This window comes from Dermatophagoides pteronyssinus, unplaced genomic scaffold (assembly GCF_027571235.1).
Source record: "Dermatophagoides pteronyssinus isolate colony J.1.1.1.1 unplaced genomic scaffold, Derpt_VIB-CSIC_2022.12 sq0003, whole genome shotgun sequence".
In the NCBI taxonomy this organism is placed as follows: Eukaryota; Metazoa; Arthropoda; class Arachnida; order Sarcoptiformes; family Pyroglyphidae; genus Dermatophagoides; species Dermatophagoides pteronyssinus.
In genome coordinates this window covers 2,972,606-2,995,540 of record NW_027461527.1, presented here as the reverse complement: position 1 = coordinate 2,995,540, position 22,935 = coordinate 2,972,606, and the positions used below count along the sequence as shown (strand labels likewise).

At 29.0% G+C, this 22,935-nt stretch overlaps 1 protein-coding gene across 1 annotated transcript in view; it reads right to left on the bottom strand.

The window, feature by feature from the left end:
• LOC113793702 (uncharacterized) overlaps window positions 1–22,935 on the bottom strand; it is a 49,086-nt gene that overhangs the window by 18,815 nt on the left and 7,336 nt on the right. Inside the window, exon 3 of the mRNA XM_075825225.1 lies at window positions 17,323–17,425. Within this exon, the coding sequence (XP_075681340.1) occupies window positions 17,323–17,425 (103 nt within the window). The remainder of the gene's footprint in view (window positions 1–17,322; window positions 17,426–22,935) is intronic.

Here is a 22,935-nt window from a genome sequence, read left to right as displayed (position 1 = left end):
AAAGCGAATTCTCGTGACAACATTTGTCAAGTCGTCGTTTGTTGTGTGTTTGTCGGTACCACACATTTATAAATATCCAAGGAAAGCAAAAAAATCAAATGTAAAATTATAAGCAACAACCAGCATTGGTTATTGGCCACGACATTTCACCAAACAACAACAACAACAACAACAACAAACGACTGGATTCAATGATAACGATCATAGATCATGATGATGATGATGATGATGATGATACCAGAATTATATTAGTTAGAAAATATATTTAACCAAACAACAACCCAAACAAAACTTATCATCTTCAATGATTTTGAATTGTTTGTTTCTTTTAAATGAAGAAAATCGGATGTTTCTTCTTCATCACTAAATCAATGTGAAAAGGGACACACACAAACAGCATTTGTGTTTTTTTTGGGTATAAAGAAGAAAAAAAATGATTGGAAAATCGTGGAAAAGAACAAATATAGTCACGAAAATCAGATATGTTTGTTTCTGAACAACAGCAATAGCAACAGCAGAAAAAAAGACAAAAAATTCATTCGGTTAAAATGAATAGATCCTGAATCTTTGTATATTGGATAACTAATCTTGTTGTTGTTTTAAAAAAAATACTTTTCTCATCTTATCTTTATTGAAAAAAAAGAAAAATATTTGTTTGAATGTATTTAGTAAAACAACAACAACAACAGACAAGTATTTAAAACATTTGAAGTGATTAGTGGCAATCGTGCATAGAGAAGAAACGAAAAAATCGGATACCGATTATCGAATGATGATGATGATAGGATATATCGATTGATAACATGATGATGATGATGATTGAATTGAATTGGTCAAACATGGTTGGATGTTAATTTTTGTTTTTCTTCTTTCAATCCAAGCATTCAAAATTTTTCGTTAATAAGCGTTATGATGTTTTAAAAATTTGAAAAGTGGATATAAAACATCGAAGAGAGAGAGCCAAAACTGTCATGATCAATCTTAAACAGTGTTAACATTAATTGACAATGGCAATGTTGTTGTTTTTTTTTGTCCTTGGCTTTTTTTCCGAAGAAAAAAAACATTCATTCATTCATTCATTCATTCGGTCTCGGTTGTCATTCACGAAACGAACGAATGAACGAACGAAAAACCATTTAAAATGATTATTTATTTATTTCATATTAAATAATCCAAATATATGCATTGATCAACTGAAAGAATTTTCAAAAGAAACATTTTTTTGAATATATGCAAGAAAAGAGAGAATATTTTAGCTAATTTGATTTTTTGCATTTGATTTTTTGTTGTTGTTGAATATTTACGTACGATGTAATTGACAATTAACAAAACAACAACAAATGTAGATTTTGAACGTTGTTGTTGACATTTTCTAAATTCATTTTCCTGTTTTCGTCAAAAAAAATTTCTCACTTCTCTTTTTTGGATTTGTTTTTTAGATTAGAAACAAGATTCATATAAGTGAAAACGATACATTTTAAAGTTTTATTTTGCATTCAATTCAAATCATTTTGTTTTTGAAAAAAAATGCCATTCTCAACTAATATTCATAATATGCTAAGTTTGCAGAAATTAAATTTGACGTTTTTCAGTTTTTTTTTCATTCTATGTTATGCAACCAAGAAGAATCATTTTCCCTTTCGATTGTTTTGATATGTGTGTGTGTGTGTGTGTGTATGTGGAAAAATAGTGAATATCCGCATGAATACTTTGATGCGACGATTCTTCAACTCTATTTTCTTTCGTTTTTCTTTTTCAATAGAAAACTTCAAAATGCAAAAAAAAAGTCAACCATATGATGAGATGTGATGCAATGATGCAAACACACATACATAAACTTTTGAATAACTGAATTACATCAACAAAAAAAAATGTTTGCCTGGTTTATTTATTTAGCTACCAAACTTACATACGCACACACACACATCTGAGATGTTCGGGAATGCAAATTGGCCTTTCGGGAATTTTTTTTTTTGCTCATTCCATGGTGGAAAAAAATTACCCTATGCACTGATGTTGGATCCACAGTTTAAAATTCTTATTATTATTATTTGGGTTGATGTTTGGACAACAACAACAACAACCGAAAAATAAAATAAAAATATTTATTCCTGATGACAGTCTAAACGACTGTCGTTTCTTTTCGTATTCGTATTCTGGATCATTTCTGTTATTCTTTCTGGGAACTTTTACCAAACAGAACCAAAATGAATAAATAGAGAAAGAAATTAATAGCTCTTTTGTGCAAAATAGTTTTGCTGTGTGTACCCAATGGAATTTTTCGTTTCCTGAAAATTTTTTTTTTTTTAACACATTCATTTTGTTGAGGGGAAATATTTTTGTTTTTCTCAAAAACAACATTGATTCATTCATTCGTATGGGCATTTGGAATTTCAAAATCGACAAAAAAAAACAACAACAACAACAAAAAAACGAAGAAAAAATTCAGTTTGATAATAATGATGATGATCATCATCATCATTGAAATTTGTGACCATTATCATTATTTTCATAACACACATGGGGGTTAAGTAGATTAAAACATTTTATAGAGAAAAAAAGGGAAGAAAAAAATATCGCATAATAATGTCTTTGCAACATACTGTGGATCGTTTCTCTCTCGCTGACTTTCGGTGTGTGTATGTGATTAACCCTTTTGCATCATTCGTAAAAATTTGTAAATTCAATTATCATTATTATCACATATGATAATAATTGAATTTCACACATTTTTCTTTTCTCTACTACCGATATATGTGATAACCGTTTTAATAATGATAATAAATGCCTGTTATATATTGTATTATGTTGGTGATCATTTGTAATCGACCAACAAAATGTAATATAGTTTACAGCTGTTTTTTTGTTACAATAAAAACTACAAGAATTGAATAAGAAAAACCTTACACAAAGAAAGAGAGAAAGAAAGAGAATTGATCCATTATGAATCACGAATTTGAAGCAAACAATCGCATTAGATAAAATATTAGAATGAAGAAAAAAAAACCGCACATACAACATTATCGACAGTTCAAAAAAGGAAATTTACTATTTACTATTAATTATATTTGACAAATTGTTTGGTTGTTTTGTTGTTGTAAATAAATAAAAATTTGGAAACAAAGATCACAAATATAAGACACAAGTGCTGTTAATAGGAGAATAATATTATCATCATCATCATCAGTTGATGATTCCCAAAAAAAAATTTTGGAATCACAAACTAAACACCAATACAAAACATCGACAACATCTGTCCTAACAAAAGCGACCAAACAACGAGTCATCAAAGGGGTTTTTTTTTCATTCATTCATTCATTTCAAAGTTATTTTACATTTTTCAATCATTATCTACGAACGAAAACTAATGTTGTTCAAATTGTTTTTTTAACCCATTGTTCCATTCGTCAACAGCCAAACGAAAAAAATGGAAATTATGATAAAACAAAATATTCAAGTTTTTTGTTGCTATTTGCGAACATTTATTAGATGAAGAACAACAACAACAACAAACAAACAACATCAGGTATTGAATTCTGACAAAATCGATGACAATCAATGGGCCAAAAATAAATTCAATGTTTTTTAGAAACAACAACAGAAAAAAATGTTCATTAATATTGATTAGAATCAAACAAAACAAAATGGCATACATTAATTTTATTTTGCTGTTGTTCAGTTGTTAATTTGAATCATTTTTTTGTATTATCTTGTCATCAAAAGACATTATTCAAAAAAAATAAATGAATGAATTCAATAAAATAAATGTGATGAAAGATAACTAAAGGTAAAAATAATAGCAAAAAAAACAGAGGGAAAAAATGTTTCAATTGTAATTGACTTTTTGTCTGTCTGTGTGTGTGTGTGTGTGTGTTTTTGTTACATTTACAATCTTATGCAGTCAACAAAAAAATTAAGAAATTTTTTTCATTTGGATAAGAATGGATTAATGAAACAAACAAACGAAAAAAACTCTGGAAAAATTCAATCAATAATAATCAATAAGCTGCAAAAAAGCAGAACATTTTATCCATTAAATAAGTCAATTTGTCAAAACGAAAAATTCCATTGTTTCATATATTCACCATATGATGATGAACTTGAGCCATAATCATGATCATGATGATAATAATGGAGATGGTTGTTTATAAACAACAAGCCTAGCAATCTTTTTTACCTGTGTGTTTATAAATCAAACACATTTTCATTCAATTTCAAATGAATTAATGAATGAATGAGAGAAAATGCTTAACACTCATTCACTAAAAAAACCATTAGCATCATTCATTAAAACATTCAGTATTCGTTTTTAATTGATATTTTTTTTTGCTTGTTTTAATTTTGTGTTTTTTTTATAATTGCTTGTTCCGCTTATTACAATTGTTTCAATTTCTTTACACAGTACATTACCATTATCAATATATTGTGATCGGTTTTCTCTCTCTCTCTCCCGTAATAATAAATTGCTTTCAAAAAAGAAAAGAAAAAAAACAGGTAAAGATTTAAATTACAAACAAAAAAAAAAATATTTCTAATTTTCTGAATTCTATTTTCTCCACTGAATAAAGCCACTCCTTTACAAGAAAAGAAATTTTCCAAGTTTTTTCTTCTTCAATGAAAACATACCAGAAAAATTCTTCAAAAAAAAAAAAAAAAAAAAAAATTTGATCGAAAAAGCAAAATATATTCTCTTTTCTGTAAGTTAATTGATTTCTTTTTTCTTATTCATTTCTCATTTGTTTTTCGAGTTGGAAACAACAAATAAGTAATAGAGAGGGAAAAAATGCATTACCGATATATATAATTAATACTGGAAAACAAAAAAACGAAACTTTGAAATTAATAGCCATCATCAACAACAAACATGATCACAAAACAGTGTTAGTCATTCCTGAAACCAAAAAAAGATAATAATGAACAAGAAAAAAAAGTCATCATCATCATCTTCATTCTGATCACAAAATATCGAACACGATAGAGGAAAAAATGAATGAAATTCTCCAATGAAGTTCATTCATGGAACAAAAAACGAAAATACAAAGATTGAATATAGAATTTGCTTTTTTCCCCCACCTTCTCCACTTTTCACAATTTCTAATGTCGCAAGTTTGGAAAATAAAATTCAAAATAAAATTAAAAATGAAAAAAATCCTTTTGGTACAGAGAGGAACATTGAGAATAAGAGAATCACGAGCCAACAAAAAAATGTGTAATATGTGACTTTGCGTGATACTTTTTACGCATCATCAACTTTTATTTTGTTTCATTCATTCATTTTTTATCGTTTGAAACACACCGATATAGACCTAAACACAAACGGTATTTTGGCTAAAGTTTACTCGAACAAACATAATCAAATAATAAAACGGGAACGAAACTCATTAAATCTTGAAAAAGAAAAAAAAAGAAAAAAGAAAAGAATTATCATCGCGAATAGAGAAAAACCCTCATCATCATCATCATCATCATTTCGGTTTCGGTTCATTCCCGATTCTTTTATTCTCTCTCTCTCTCTCTCTCTTTCTCTCTTCATAGAATCTTTGAGTTTGAATCCTGATAATAACCCATTCTCCCCAACCCACGGAGTTAGAAAAAAATATTATTCACATATTGTCTCCCACCCCACCGCATCAGAATTAAACATCAATTTTTTTGCTTGCTGTAACGATTTGGTTATATTGATTCGCATGCACGGACACACACACATCATGAGTAGATAACCTTAACCTTTAGATTAATAAATAATAAAATGATATTGAAAAATTGACGTTTTTTCCATTCAAACACACACACAGAATTCCTTTTTTTTGTATGGAATGGAATTTATTAATCGATACATAATGTGTTGTTGATAAGAATTTCCCCAATGTATTTTATGACAACAATGTTGACAATAGATGATACATTACATAACATTGATGTTTTTTGCCTTTCTTTTCTTTTTCTTTTCATTATTCACCAACCACTAATCATAATAATGCCTGTACAACAATGAAGAATTTGTGAATCCGAAGAAAATTCATTGATTTACAATGAAAAAAAATACCATCATTATGTCAACAATTAACAAAATGTTTAATTATAAACATCAATTTTCTAAGAAAAACGAAAAGGCTTTGATATTACAGTTGTCCCTTGTATAACAATCAAACTAATTATGTTGAACAGAATTTCAAAAAAAAAAAAAAGAAAATTCTGCATATAAAAAAAGAGTTAATCGGAAATTAAGTCAGTTATGGATCATCAGCTATGAACATCATCATGAAGAAAACAAAAAAAAATGTCAAACATTATTATCATCATTGATAATAATGAAAACGGAAATCAATTGAATAAGAAGATAAAAGGGTTTAAAAAAACTAATTTCATTTTATTCAAATCAATTTTTTCAGAAAATAATTTTTATTTAATATGAATCATTGAATGTATGCAAAGAAATGATGCAAATCCATTTGTGTAACCCTAAATTCCCATCTCTCTTTTTGCTTGTGTTCTACATTTTTGGATGATTATTCTGTAAAATGTAGTAAAATATAATTACCCTTATCCAGTTGATAAATAGAAAGAAAATTTCATTATTAACATCAGAGAATTTGTTTTCAGGAATAAGAAAAAAAATTTATTCAAAAAAACTAAAATTCAAAATCCAATTCTAAACAACAACAACAACAATGTGAAATGGACCATTCAAAGAAAAAAGAATGTCGTGTGTGTGGCACAAGACACTTACATCAGCACACTGATGATGATCATCATCATCAGGAATTTTTTCGTTTGTTTTGTTTTGTTGTTTTTTGAAATTGATTCTAGTGTCACAAATCAGAAACTGAATGAATGTGTGGTTGGTTAGCCATTTATATTTAATGTTTTCTTTTGGATGATTTTTTTTTGTTAACACAAAGTTTTCTTTCATTCGTTTGTTCATTGATTATTTTTGATTGAGTATAATCTTTACGATGAAATATAAATAAAATGGCCCTAGGGCTGATTTTGTTCATAGTGTTTCTCTCTCTGGCTATCCGATGTGTTTAAATAAAGAAGAAAAAGAAAAACCTGAAAAAACGATAACTGAATTTCAATCAAACAAACAAACGAAAAAAAACTGTAAACATTACATGTGTTATTAGGATGCTAAATCTTTTTCTGCTTTATCCATATTGGCTGCTTTTCTTATGAATGAAAAACATGGTAAAATCAGCGAACAAAAAAAAATTGAATTTTTTTCCGATAATAAAAAAAAACTTTGGGGAAAAAAAATTCTGAATATCAGATTGAAATGGATTGGATAAATTTCAGTCTCTTTTTTTAGTTTCGGTGTGTTTCGGTTTTATGAATGAAAAAACACTTCAGACAGACTTGTTATCGCCTATATTTTTTTTCAAACCAGCTTAGTTTTTTTATTATTATCATTATCATTATTGAAAGAAACATCCGTCGTCCATTCTAATGAACTATGTGTGTGTGTGACTCGTGGCCAATGAAACAACATTATATGGCCGTCAATAATATGGCTTATTTTTTTTCTTGGTTTGGTTTGGTTGTTGATTATTAATGCAATACATTCGGTCAGCGAAGGATCAAGATGATGATGATAATGATAATGATGCTTTATATATCGAAAATAATCGGCCTTTGCAATGAAGCAAAACAACGAAAAAATTAAAATAAAATATAATAATGGTATTTTTCATTTGCGAAACACCGAATAAAAAGATATAGTATTTTTTCTAATTGAATAAATTAACTGGTCACCGGACTGACTGACTGACTGACCAGTGATTGGTGACTATCCTTTTTTCAGGTTTGGATGTTTGGTATGTGTGTGAAATCATTGAAATCGAAGAGCAAGAGGAAAATGATGTCAAATAAATTGAAAATCAAGTATCGATGTTTTATTTTTTTCTGGAACACTTTGATTGTTTATTTCGGATGATGATTGTGTGTGTGTGTGTGTGATTTTGGAATTATCATCTTATGGTTTTTTTACCTTGAGAAAGAAAAAAACAAAGATTTAAAGATGAATAAATTGAATGAGTAATGAATCAAACATATTGATCTTTTGAGCGATATAAATAATATCGTATATCAAATGTTTAATTCAGAAAAAAAGATTCAAGATTGATAACCGATCAATGGATCAACCAAAAAGAAGCATATTATGAATGAAAAGAAGCCTCATCCATAGATGACAAGAGGGGCCATGAAAAATTACGATACGATGATGAGATTGATCATCATTGAATCAAAATATTCAATCTCTTTCCATCATCATCATCATTCGTAATTCATTTTTTTTCATACTCCAGAAACAAAAAAATACTTCACGATCCTGATTTGAATTTTTTATTTTTCGTTGTTAAAGTGAGTATACGATATTGGTCATTCATTATGTTCTGTGATTGATTGGTGATCAGTGGAAAACGATGATGATGATGATGATGAAAAAAATCAACTTCTATCACACACAAACATTACAAAGTTATAGTTTTCCGGTAAAAATATTTTTCGACATTAACATCTTTGAACTAAAATCAATATGATGATGATGGTCAATAATAATTGTTTTTTAATTGTCATTACGATTATGATCAACAGCAGCAGGAATTTTTTGTTGATTGATTTTCAATGTCAATGTTGAAATATCGAAGAATTCGAATTCGAACGAATTGAGCTGATCGACTATTTTCGCTCAGTATGATATATCCGGTATAAATAGTGGAATGAGTAGAAAAAATTCTTCAAAGGATCATCATCATCATCAAAGAATATAAAGAATTTTCGTAAACAAATATCAATGAAAAAATAATGTCGCCACATGTGATAAATCTGTTGGTGGTGATTGTGATGATGATGATGATGGTGGATTGAGTGGATTGGTCAGTTGGACATTTGATCATCGAATAATTGACTAAAATTCAATGAATTGTGTGTGTGTGTGTTTGGAAAATGGAAAAGTTTCACTTTCAATATTCGATGCGAATGAAACAGAAAAATGAAAAAAAAAATCTAATGTTATTTCTATTTCAAAGAAAGAGACATCCATTATCCTCTTTTCTGTCTGTGATTTGATCTTTTTTTTCATTTTATTCATCGTAAAGTGATCGATGTGATTTCTATTTTCATCTTTTTTTTCTTCAATCACAATAACAAAACAACAACAACAACAACAAAAAACACAAAATTTCAATGGAATGAAATGAAGAAAAAAAAGACATCCTGATTGATGCCAGCATAATAAATGAATGAATGAATGAATGAAAACAACAATCATCAAGATCTGGATATTAACAAACACACACTGTCCATGATGATGATCATCAATTAAGTCACCATATTGAGCTATGATGTTGTTGTCCTCCATTCTTCAAGATGACATTTTAGACAATCTTGCCTTAGATTCTAGAAACAAAAATTCATTAAGCAGAATTTTATTTTCAATCTCTATAGATTTCACACAGCAAACAACTAGTTTGCCTAATTTGTTGGCCTGTTTTGTTTATGTGTATCTGGTATGAAGTGAATGAATGAATAAAATTCCAGATTCAATAATGATGAAGAAAAAAAGTTCAATAATTTATACTGCATACATACACGATCATCATTATCATCAATTCAATTCAATTCAATTCAATTCTCACGATGATGCTATGCAATTTTGTTTTTTTCTTCTTTTTTTAATATCGATTGGATGATTGGTCTTAGGAGGTCCATCTCATCATCATCATCGTTTGACAAAATGACATCGAACAACGACGACGACATTCTTCATCGACAGGTCAAATGAATGAAGAAGAAGAAAAAAAAATCATGCTGGTCTTAGCTAACCAAGAGAAGAAGAAGAAAGGTAAGAAAAGTACCACCGCGTGACTTTGTTAAAAATTCATCATTGAAGATTCGATCTATTCATCTTGTCTTCGAATTGATCGTCTTCTTCGTCGTCGACATCATCTTATTTTTTTTTCTCCAGGTATTTTAGCTTGATGATGATGACAAACAACAAGTAGTTTGTATTTTTTCGAGAGAAAGAGAGTTTGAAGTCGTCAAAGACAATTTGTATAATGTTAATGATGATCAAGCAAGCAAGAATGCAGTGTAGAAAAAAAAAGTCATCGAATCAAACAGCAACAAGTCTTTTGGACATTTTTTCGTCGAAGAAGAAGATGCAGAAGAAGAAGAAAAAGAAGAAAAACAAATTTTTCTTCATCATCATTTCCAGAGACAAACGACAAAAAACCGAACGAACAACAACGATATTAATGATGCTATTGACTTGAATGTATTGACTTTATATGTGTTCAGTTCGGTTTAGTTTAGTTTTTGATTGTCGCTTCTTTAAATTTTCGATTCAATTCATTCATTCATCATCATCATCATATTCGAGCATGAAGAAAAAGATGGTAAAGAAGTTCAATTTTCTTTGAATATTGTCATCATCATCATCAATATATTATCGACGACCAAGACGACGACAACAACAAGGTAGATTCAAATTGCTATTTTCAAGATGCTAGATGCTAGATGATGATGCTTACAATCACGACATTGACCGTCATCATTATTAACGATGCGACATTGATTTTAAACCATAATCATCATCATCATCAGTATGATGCAAAAAAAAAGAAAGAAACCATGTAATTAAGTAGTTTGATTGTCCACATCATTTCTACCATGATAGATTTGTAGATGGCTGCTGTATCATACGCCTATGGAAACAACAAAAAAAATATTCAATCAATCTTGTCAATCGATTGAATAATAATAATGAAAAAAAAAGTTTTTCTCCATTGCATATGGATCGATTGCAATTTGCCAATCAACCATCAATTCATTGCCATGGTTGATAACAGTGATGATAATAAAAACAAACAAACAAACAAACAGAAAATTTCTATTTATATACACGAGTGAGAAATAAATAGAAAAAAAAACTTTTTTTGATTTACATTCCTTTTTTTATTCAGATAGCTAATTATACTTTTTTATAGCGAAAAAAAAAGAAATCGACAATTTGCATCTTTGTTGCTGTTCTATCATCTAACACTTTGGCGTGTGTGTCCAGTGTCCAATGTTTCCAGAAATAAATTTTTTGTCCAGAAAGTTTATGGCCTGAAGAGAGAAAAATAAAAATTGTTTGGTTGTCATCATTTGCCTAATCATTAAAATGAATTTTTTTCATTCGTCATTGAATATTCAATCATTACAATATTATGTCACATTACAGCAGCAGCTAAAATAGTTTTTAAAAATCAGGTAAATTTGATGTTTGATCATCACAAACACACACACAGGTAGAGTGTTGAAAAAAACATGAAGAAATTATTGATCATCAACAAAAAACATGACTTGAGATAAGTTTGCGGCCTTTGATCAAAGGCCATATTGATGACCAAACATTTATTTTTTTTGATTCGATTTTTCGTTGTTGTTGTCGTCCTTATCATCAGATAGTTGTTGATCTCATTCTACAACAACAACAACAAAGTAAAGATGACACTCATCAACATGCCTGGTATAACAACAATCTGTAGTTAGTTATTTTTTTAATTAACATGCAAATATATATGGAGCACATGGGTCAAAAATTATAAAAGCAACAACAATGAACGACAACAACAACAACAGCTAAACAACAACCAAATCAAGGTGCGTCACATAAGAAGAAGAAGAAGAAGATTCTTCATTATTATGATCATCATCATTATCATTATATTTCGGGAAAAATAAAACATTGAAAAATATACCACCACCAATCAACCAAAAAAAAACAACAAAGATTATAATCAATATGTTGTTGTTGTCAAATATCATATCTTTCCAACAACAACAACCAAGTAAAAAAAACAATCATTTTTTGTAATTAAAACCCTGAACCAAAAACAAAAATAATTGACAAACTGAATGATCTTCAGTGTTGTGGTTGTTGCGGCTGTCAAAGACAAATATCATCAATATCACCCGTGGTCGTCGTTTTGATCATTGTCGTTTAGAGTAGAGGAAAAAAAATTGTTTAAGAAACAAAATAGCCACCACCTTGAATGATATCATCTTTTTTTTTTTTTTTGGTTTCTACCATCACCATTCTCGATAGATCATTTTCCAATCTTATTATTATTATAATCATAATCATCATTTTTTTTGTGTTCGACCATCGGGTGTGGCAACAATGGCCATATGATGAAGATAATCGTCATCATCATAATCATTATCATATCGAAGATGAAAATCCTTACCAAAAAGAAGATGTTTATGAATATGTTTATGGAATAGCTGATGATATTACTGGCCAAAAAAATGCCATATTAAAATATATGGCTTCTCGATGCACTTATTTCTGATAAAATTAGAAATTTTTTCATTTTACAAATAAATGTAAATGAAATTTATAAAACCAGAACCAGAAAAAAAATGTTTTCTGGTCACAATTCATATATGCCAAGAATAATGATGATCATTAATGACGACGACATCGACAACCAACAAGAAGCATCAAGAAGCAAAAAATGAAAAAATGATTAAATCTTTTTAAGCGCCCCTCATTCACATATATATTCAAACATCATCCAATTTCTCTTTCTTTACGAGTTTGGTTGTAAAATTTTTTGTTGTTGTTGTTTTTCTTCACTTCTAATCTATCTTTAGGACGTTTTTGTTGTTGTTAGGATCATCATCAACTGAGAGAAACATCCATCTTTCAACACCCATCATCACCATGATAAACACACATTGATTTATATAGCAACCAAACAACAAAAACAAAAATGCAAAGAAAAATATTCATTTCTGAAAAGGATTTACATTAAAAATTTTTCTCTTGCTGGGATGTTTAGTGTGTGTGTGTTTGTGAATAAGATTTGATTAAGACAAACATAACATAAATCAATAAATGTGTTTGTATTCTGTGTGTTTAACAACCAAATAAACTTTTTAGAATAGTGCAAAAACCAACAAAAAAAACCAATCTAATTACAAGAATCTTTTACTGATGATGATTACTATATTGATTGTTTTTTTTGTCAACCCGATTTTTCATTTTCTTTTTTTTACCAGTTTTTGTAAATAAAGAATTTTTTTAATGTGTTTTTTCTTTTGATTCGGAAAAAAAACCAGAACACACAAGCCACAAATTATTATTATTATTATTATTATTATCCGGAAAGAAGAAAAAAAACAGAACAGAGATTTACTACTGAAAAATTCTGTCATCAAAGTCTTTTTTTTGGCAATTTCTTATTTCGAATGTTTACATTTAAAATTGATGCGGCTAAAATTAAGTTTGGTTACTGGATTTTTTGTACGACACATATACACACAAACACACAACGACAACGACATTCAACAGCAGGCATGCAATCAAATTTGAAATTTTTTTTCTTTTCACAATTTTAAAATTCTTTAATGTTTATATTGGTGGTGGTTGTTTTTGGAAAATTTTTCTTAATAAACAAAATTCATTCATTCATTCATACGCCATGTAGACAAACACCAAGGGAGAATGAGCATCTTGAATTTATCAAATCAAAAGGCAACAAATTGACTTTCACTCTCAAATCTCAAAACGACATGTTGGATGTTTGTGCGTAATTGGACGACGATAAACAAGAATTTTTTTTTGTCATTTTCATCCATTTTCGAATTCGCAGATTTACTAAAATCAATTCATAAATTGATTCTGATGAAATTCTTTTTTTCTGGTATTTTTGTCATTATTTTTTTGTCAAAAAAAAAAAATCAAGAATTTCGAAAAAATGATGCCAGAAGAGAGACAAACGCCAGAAAAAAAATTAGACATAAAACAGGACCGAATTTTCTTTTGGACATATCATTGCCTGCCATCATCATTTTCAATCACATACAAAGAGAGAGAAGTAGAGATTTTCCTCAGCGAGTATGTAATTTTGGCACACGCCGCATCAATTTGTTCGTGTGTCAGTCTGTTTTGCAGCCAATGTTTGGCTGGCTGATGTGTGTGTGTGTGTGTGGACAATTATATATATAGTAGACATTTTTTAGCACGCGCCTTTTTTTTTCTCCCCGACTTTCAAAACATCATCATGTTTGTCTCTATCTCTATTTGCTGAATTTTTCGTTTCTTGATTTTGATATGATGTGATTGTATAGAGGACTGACTTGCTATACACTGAGTGTGTCTGTTTTATCTATCTCTTCTTGTTTCACATGTCGCATCTAAAACCAAAAGCCAAAAGCCAAGACAAAAAAAAGTCAAGGAATCAATTTCAATTCAAGTAGGGTAAAAGCAAAGTAAAGATTCTTTCTTTTTGTTTCATTATAATTATGAATTATTAGTTTTTTTTTGTTCGTTCGTTCGTTTGGTTTCTACGCTTTTCATTTTTTTTCTCTATAACTTTAATAATTTATAATTTTTTTCTTCTCTCGCTTTTGATTTGTCTAATGGTTCGAGACGAACGATAAATCGATTCTGATGATGTTGATGTTGATGTTTGAGTAATTTATAACTTGGATATTTTAGAAAAAAAAAGAAAGAAGAAAGATTTATAAAATGAAGAATTTGATGATAACCAACGAAAAAAGAAACGATGATGATGACAAGAACATCCGACGATTATTTCCATACACACACTGTGTGTTTTCTTGTTTTTGTTTTTCAATTATAAAGAATTTCTTTTACTTTTTTTTGAAAACTCTGAATATTATTTGAGTTTATCATCAGTTTGTTTGTCTATGTATTTTTCCGAATGAATGTCAAGTTAAACAAATTGATTGCAGACATATTAACTAAACATACAGTGGCTTTTGATCTATATAAATTACTATATGTACAAGTGATTGAGAATAAAAAAAAATGACATGAAGATAAATGTCACCACATTTGTCATTGAAGCAACATCACCAGTGTATACACTTGACAATTGTAAATTGGGCAGTGATATTGGTGGTGGTTGTGGATGTGAAAATGAAATTTTTTTTCAATATCTAGAAAAAAGAAATTAGCCCAGAAGCCAGGTTTTTTTTCATTTCATTTGTTGGCAATTTTATCAATCATCAACAGGAGGGAAACACTATTTATACACATTCACATTCTATATTATTCATTTCTGTTTTTGGGTTGACATAGTCGACATTCATTAATTTAAAAAATTTGGAAAGAAAAGATGAATATTATTATTATTGGTATTTTTTTTGTGATTACAGTATCAATCAATCAATAAATAACGATAATGATGCCTTTGGTAAAAAATGTGGCCATTTTTTTGCTCTGCTACCATCAACATCATCATCATTCAGCTGTCATTTTTATCCAGTTGTCAATAATGTATATTATGCATATAAGTGTCCTCTGAGGAGATCCTGACATCATCATCATCATGATCAATCGGATTCGGGAAAAAAATTGACTATGTTTTGAATATATTTTATACCTTTGTCGATACAGAAATAGTAATTTTGATATTCGAATGAACGTGACCGACAAAAAAAACAAGATCAATAATAAATATTAGCATCAGCATCAGAATGAACTGGGCAAACATGTAAATTTTTCAACATCGCCCATTACATAACTGTTTATATTCAATAATACCAAACAAGCAAGCAAGTAGAAAAAAAATTATTATTAAATTAATTTGTGATTAATTGACAGTGGAGAGTATACGGAGGAAAAAAAAGTAAAATAAATTGCTGTGTAATATGGCTGTGTTCGAGCACGTGTCCAAGCAAACAAAAAACATATAAACGTGCATTTATGGAAAGAGATTCTGGTTTATATAATATCGGCTGATATCAATGTGTTTCTATATGTGGGGAAATGAATGAATGAATGTGAACAGACACACAAGGCATAAAAAACATCAAATAGCACATTTGAATGACAAATTGGATACCATTTATATAACGAGGCAAACAAAACAAAAAAACAAAGTAGCACTTTTTTTAGTTTTATTCAATTCTGCATCGAATGATAAGATTAGCCATGTATTTGGGCCCAAAGTCAATTCTGGATTCACATTTTTATTCTTATTTTCTGTTGACTTATTATGATTACGATGATGATGATGATGATGATGATGATTGTCGTATCGTGAATATAGAAAAAAATGTAATTGTAGCAAAGTGTGTGTGTGTGTGTGTGTGTGTAACAGTAAAGTAAAGTGATTATCCCAAGTGGACAATTTAGGTTGTCATCCTTCTTTCGTATTTTTTTTCATTTTTTTTCGATATTGAAAATTGTAAGTGTGCCTGCCTGCCATCATAATCATCATTTTTTACTGATTCAATTTTTTTGTCGAGAAAAAAAAAGATAACCAAAACCGTGAATGATAGGGAAAAAAAATTGAAATTTGTCAGTGTTACGAGAGAAAATAGGATTTTATTCTTTATTTCACTTTTGCTCGAAAACAGCCAATAATTTGTTCGATTTTTTGGTCGAGAATCATATTTTTTTTCCATTCGAGATAAAAAAGAATCGAAAGGGGCATACAAAAAATGATGAAACCAGATGATACATAGAGGTAGAATGGCAGCAGCAGCAGTATGGAGAAAAAAAAAGAATATCTGGCATTGTCCGATTAACATAAAAGGCATATTAATCACACCAACCAACCAACAACAACAACACACCAACCAGAATCCTGAATGGAAATTTTTCATTTTTTTAAACAAAAAATTCACCCCATCTACTTTTATTTTTTTCTATTCTCTCTTTCCACTGTATCTGTGTATTTTGATCAGAATTTGCTTTCAAAAAATTTCAATCAATATTGAACAAAAAAATATCATCCAATAATCTAACTGGCCATTTGCCATTATCTCATATCATCTTTATTTACATTTACACACATAGGAATTTGAAACGATATTTTGTTTTGTTTGTTTGTTTTTTTTTCGTATTTGATAAACACATTCAATTCTTGTTTGATTTATTGAACAATCATGTATTATATAAATATATTTTTTTCGATCACATTTCACTATTCATAGCCATATATAAAGCAGCACTATTGAAATGATCAATATGGATACAATTGGATACGGATATGATGATGATGATGATGGCGCCCGATGATGATGATTGCATCACGAAATATAAATCAACAAAGATAAGAAAGAAAAAAGGCTCGAATATATTTTAATATTCACCCTGTGTGTGTGTGTGTGTGTGTGTGATAAACATCTCTGAACATTATTTTGTTTTTTATAAGAATTTTCTGTTTGTTTGTGTGAAAAATTGATTGTAGTTTGAATCATTGAAATGATGATGATGGTCATCATCATCATCATCATCATCATCATAAAAGATAAGACATTAAGAATGAACAACAAAAGGAAGAAGAAGAAACTTACCATGTGCAATCCAACCATGATTACAATGTGCACAATGACGCATCAATGGTTTACCCGGTTGAAAACATTCACAAAGACAATTTGGTGTTGAACAACGTAGCACCTATAGCAAAAAAAAAGGAAAAGAATAAAAAATTTATTTGAATAAATTAAAGAAACAAAAAAACCATATAACATTATCATTATTATCATCTGATTAAATTACATTCAACAACCAAACAAACGAAAAAAAAGTGTTAATGGCAAACATTGTAAGCAATAACAATAACAACAACAAAAATCTAATCAAATAATAAAAAAAAAGGATTGTGGTCATCATTATTACTCTGATGATGATATTATTTGTCGATGATGTTTAATCATCAATAATTTAAGTATACCATCATCCAATAATGATAATTTTTTCTTTTCAAAATCCAGAAACATCAAAACACTGAATTCAAGATAAGATCAAATGATATGTGATATGAAAATTGGGAAAAAAAAGAATGGAAGAAAGAAAGAAAATTTGATTTTCACAGGAAAAAAACCACTATGAATGACCACACTGAATGAATGAATGAATGATATCCATAATTGATGTGTGTTAGAGAGAGAAAAAAAACAATAATGATAATAATAATTTTGTCTTCCATTATGATCGATCCAAAACAAAATGAATAAAGATAGAAAGACAATGAACAAGTTTGTGTGTGTAGGATGAATGAATAAATGAATGAATGATATTTGAAATGTGAAAAACAACAGAATTTGATTCCCTTGAACATTACACACACACACACACACACACAAAATATTGATGAGAATTGGTCATTGGAATTATTATTATTATTATTCGATGAAACTATACATCAGCATCATTTTTTTTCTTTTGGTGTTTTTGGTTGCAAACGTGCTGATGTGATCCTCATGATGATCATTTCCTCAACTGAAAAACAAATTCCAAATTTTATTATATTTTTTCCAATTGTAATGTTATGATGATCTTATTTTTTTCAAGAATAATTCTATTAACTTACACAGTCAGTCCCTTTTGATTTTATCATTTGAAAATCTTTGTCGAACAAATAGCACAATTATAACCATCATAATGTTCAACAGAAACAATGATGTTTAACTATGTATGATGACTATAACCTTTTTACCAATCCATCCATTCATCCATTCATTACACAATAGTGGTATATGCACGATTACATCAACCATGTATGACATATATCATGTTTATTATTGTGTTTTGCTTTTAAAAAAATTAGCGGAAAAAAAGGGTTAACTAACTAATAAAAAATTATTCATTTATTCAATGTTCTATTGAAGAAAAAATATTCATATATTTCATTATAAATAGCCAATTGTACAAATGTGTCAGAGTCAGGTAAGTTAACACAACAAGGTAAAACGACAGGAAGAAAATGTCGGCAAAACATCAAATACCAAAGATTACATGAACATCAACAAATACAAGTGAAAAGATCATCATAAAAGACAAACATCAAGTAGAAAAAAAAACCAAATTTGATGGACCATATAGAATACGCAGATATTGTCAGAGTAAAAAAAATGTATGACGCTACCGACGATAAATAAAAATGATGATAATGACGAGACAGAAATGATTTTCTCTGTTTGTTTGTCAATGTTGTCTTTTAACCCCGTTGATACCATTGATCTTTAAAAACTTTTTCAGGAATAATTTTCATGAATGAAATCCTCTCTTGATCGTGATTGAGAAATTTTTTTTCTTTTTTTTTGAATTTCAATGAAAAAAGCCGACTTGAACATCATTACTATGTGTGTGTTTGTATACGATATGGTATACGGTATGTGTGTGATACTTGTTTGGGTGATGATGATGATGTTTGACCGACCACAAAATGGTACATTGGAGAGAGATAATCAAAAGTCATTAAAAATTTGTTATTTCTATGATTACGATGATGATGATGATGATGATGATGATGGCCACACCAACAACAACAAGCATCATCACTATAGTTGTTTATGACCCTATCACCACACAAAAACATTAATAGAAAATGTTAATTAAATTGCCACATTGAAAAATATTTAGATGTGTCACACATACATACACACATGGAACAGACAAAATAAATGTTCTTCCAAATAAGAATATACGAGATTTTGGTCATCCTATTATTATTATGAAACTACATAAACAATCTTAATTATAAGTGACCACCGAAAATGACCACAACCAGGATAATTGAAATATGAATCATCAATGAAAATGACAAACAAATCAAAAATCATTTTTTTTTTTTGGATCAGAGAAAATATAAAAACATAATGATTATTATATTTTATCGTTACATTTTGTTGTTTTTGTTAAAATAAAACGAAAAGTTTTCTTTTTGATTTAATCAGTTCTGTTGTTGCTAAATTATTCATCTATCTTAGTTATCATCATCATCATCAGAAACTGGATTGTGTCATCATTATTAATGTCACCAACCATTCAGAAATTGAACAAAAAAACAACAACAAACATTTGGGTAACCCATTCTTCACTGATTCTCGATTGGTCAGTCAGTCAGTCATTCATTTAGTTATTTTTACTCTCGAAGGCATCATTTGGTCATTATTTGCTGTTGTTGTTATTGTTGACCATTTGTGTTTATATTTGTTTGAGAGCAAAGGCTAATTAATAAATGTCCAGTTTTTTTTTCCTGACTACTACTGTTGTTGTTGTTGTTCATTTGATGTTGATGAAACTAATTTCCCAAATGTATTGTTGTTGTTGTTGTTGTTCAATGATGGCCATTCAATGGTCAAATGGACAACTTTTTTTTGTTTTGTTTTGTTTGAACGACGACGACGACGAACAGAGCGTTAATGTGTTAAATAAATTAAGATTCACTTGCATTTTGGCTTGGTTTTTTTTTGGGATCTAGGCTGGAAATAAAAATATTCAGCAAAAAAAAATCGTATGCAAGAGTTGTTCTTGTTATCTAAACATCATTTGTTGTTCACATTTTTTGTTTATTGTTATCGATGTTGTTAATAATAATAATAATAATAATGACCAAAAACCCGGCTGACGCTGATTCAGAATTTTCAACAACAGAAAAAAAATTCATTTACCCTGTTTTTCTTCTTTTTCTACTACCCGTTCTTTTCTGAATCCAGAATGAATGTTGTTGTTGATGAATCTAAAAACTGACCAACAACAACAACAACAACAAAATGAACAACGGACCATTAGTTTTTTTTTATTTTGGCTACAATATTTGGATATTCAAAAAAGTTCGGTAGAAATTTTTTTGGCTAACTCTTTCTCAATGACAAAAACATAGTAGTGTCACACACACTCATATGGCCAGAAAGTTAGATTCTGTACAAAGTGAACAAAAATTATTAATTCAATGAATGTTAAACGGGTTAATGGAATCGATCGGTCATCATCATCATCATCACCATTGATCTTATCGATTGATTGTCGTTGTTGTTTGAATTATAAATACACAGAAAAAAGAAATTCAACACTAGACATTGATTGAACGGTCACTTTAGTGGAAATGAAAATAGGAAAACAAAACAAAACAAAAAATCCTTTTTATCAATATTGGATTTTGGATATTGTGGAAAGTGGTGTGTGTGTGTGTGTGTGTGCGTGTGGTGCTTAGGGGATCTGGAAAGAATGTGTCAAGTGGGTTAATAATGAATGAATTTTTTGGGACAAAATTCAGTCATTCATTCATTGATGACATATATCTTAATTTAACTGAATCTCATCATCATCATCATCATTTAGAATACTTAACACAATGAATCCTAAGCAAGCAAAAAGCAAACCAACCACACTTTACATTTTCATTTGAGATTATTGATCAAATATTTATCCAGTGCTAAAAACATTCCGAACGACATTAACGAATGACATTAACGATTCAATGAAAAAATTTAAACAAATAAACAAACACTGGTGGCAGGCATGCTTTACCATCATCAATTAGTTAGATTGATATGGACTGGCCATCACCATCATCAACCACCACCAACAAACAAGAGAAGTGACAAAAATATTTTTGCACATTTTCGTTGATCAAAATTCAACTATTGAAGTGTGATTGAAGTGTATACACACACACAGTAAATGAATAGTGTTGATGATAATTATGACAAATTTCATTATCTTCATTGCTGCATTTTTCGGGTTCGAATTTGTGGTTTAAAAATAAGGAAATACTAGAAAAATCATCGAGTCATTTTAATTCCAAAAGGAAAATAATCCTACCGAGAATTTTCAATTTCATTGATTTTAATTAATCAGTGAGAGAATAATGATGATGTTTTTGTTTTTCTTATTTGTCAATTCAAACAAATCATTCATACTAATTCTTTTTTATTTTGGTGATGTTTTCAAGCATAACACAAAAAAAAGAAGAAATAATACAGAAGCTATAGAAGCCTAATAATGAACAACAATAAAAAAAAATTATTCAAAATGAACAGAAACAGAAGAAAATAACATCAGAATAAAAGATTTGACAAGACAATCAAAGAATCAAGCAATAGCATCATTCAAAATAAAAATGAAAAACTTTGAATGTTTTTTTTTCTTGCCATTCCATTCCTTCAGCATTCAGGTAATCAACAAAAAACTGTATGCACACAGACAGGCAGGCAAGCAATAATAATAAGTCATTTTTTTATTATTGACAAAGAATGTGTGTTTTGAATTTTTCTTTTCCCTTCTCTCTTCTTGCAAAATATATTTTTAATATGCGAACACACTTAAGAACATCAAACAGGACAGATTGTAAGTGAACGAATAAAAAGAAAAATAAAGCTTAAAATTTGAAGTAAAAAGAAAAAAAAAAATACACAGGTAAGAATAATGGACAATTTTGGTTAATAAAAAAATTTTCTTTGTTCACAAAATCGAAATACAACAACAACAACAACAACAACAAACTAAATGTCAAAAGTAAGCAAGCAATCAAACAAACAAACAAGAATTATCAAAAAATGCAATAAATGAACAACAGGATGGGACAATATGGCGACAGGTAAATCTACCAAAATACAATGGAAATTATTGTGTAGGTGGTTGGTTGTTTGGTTGGTTGGTTGAATTTGACAAAATTTGTTTAGAAGATAGAAATAAAAATGATGGATTAATAATTGGTTCGAGAAAATCCATAAAATATAAAATGCATTAGGTAAAAGATGTTTGGCGACATGTTGTGTGTGTGTGTGTGAGTGTGTGCTTGACGGCCATCGCCGCCGCATCCACACAATTGATGCGTTTCTTCCATATAATCAGGGGAAAGAAAGAATTTTCTTTTCTTTTTTGATTGTCATTCCATTATCATCATTGTTTGTCGATGATGCTTCTTTTCATTTGAAAAACTTTTTGTCATTTTCAGCGAAATAAAAAGCGTTTATTTTATTGTTTTTTTGTTTTGTCCAAAAACGTTATAACTATTGACATATCATTATAGAAACAAACAAACAAACAAAGTTGTATTTGATGTGTGTTTTTCCCCTTTCCTGAAGATGTTAATAATAATAATAATAATGTCTTTTTCGGTTGTTAAGATGCTTGTGTTTGATTATTAACCACACATAGCTGTCATATGATGATGATGA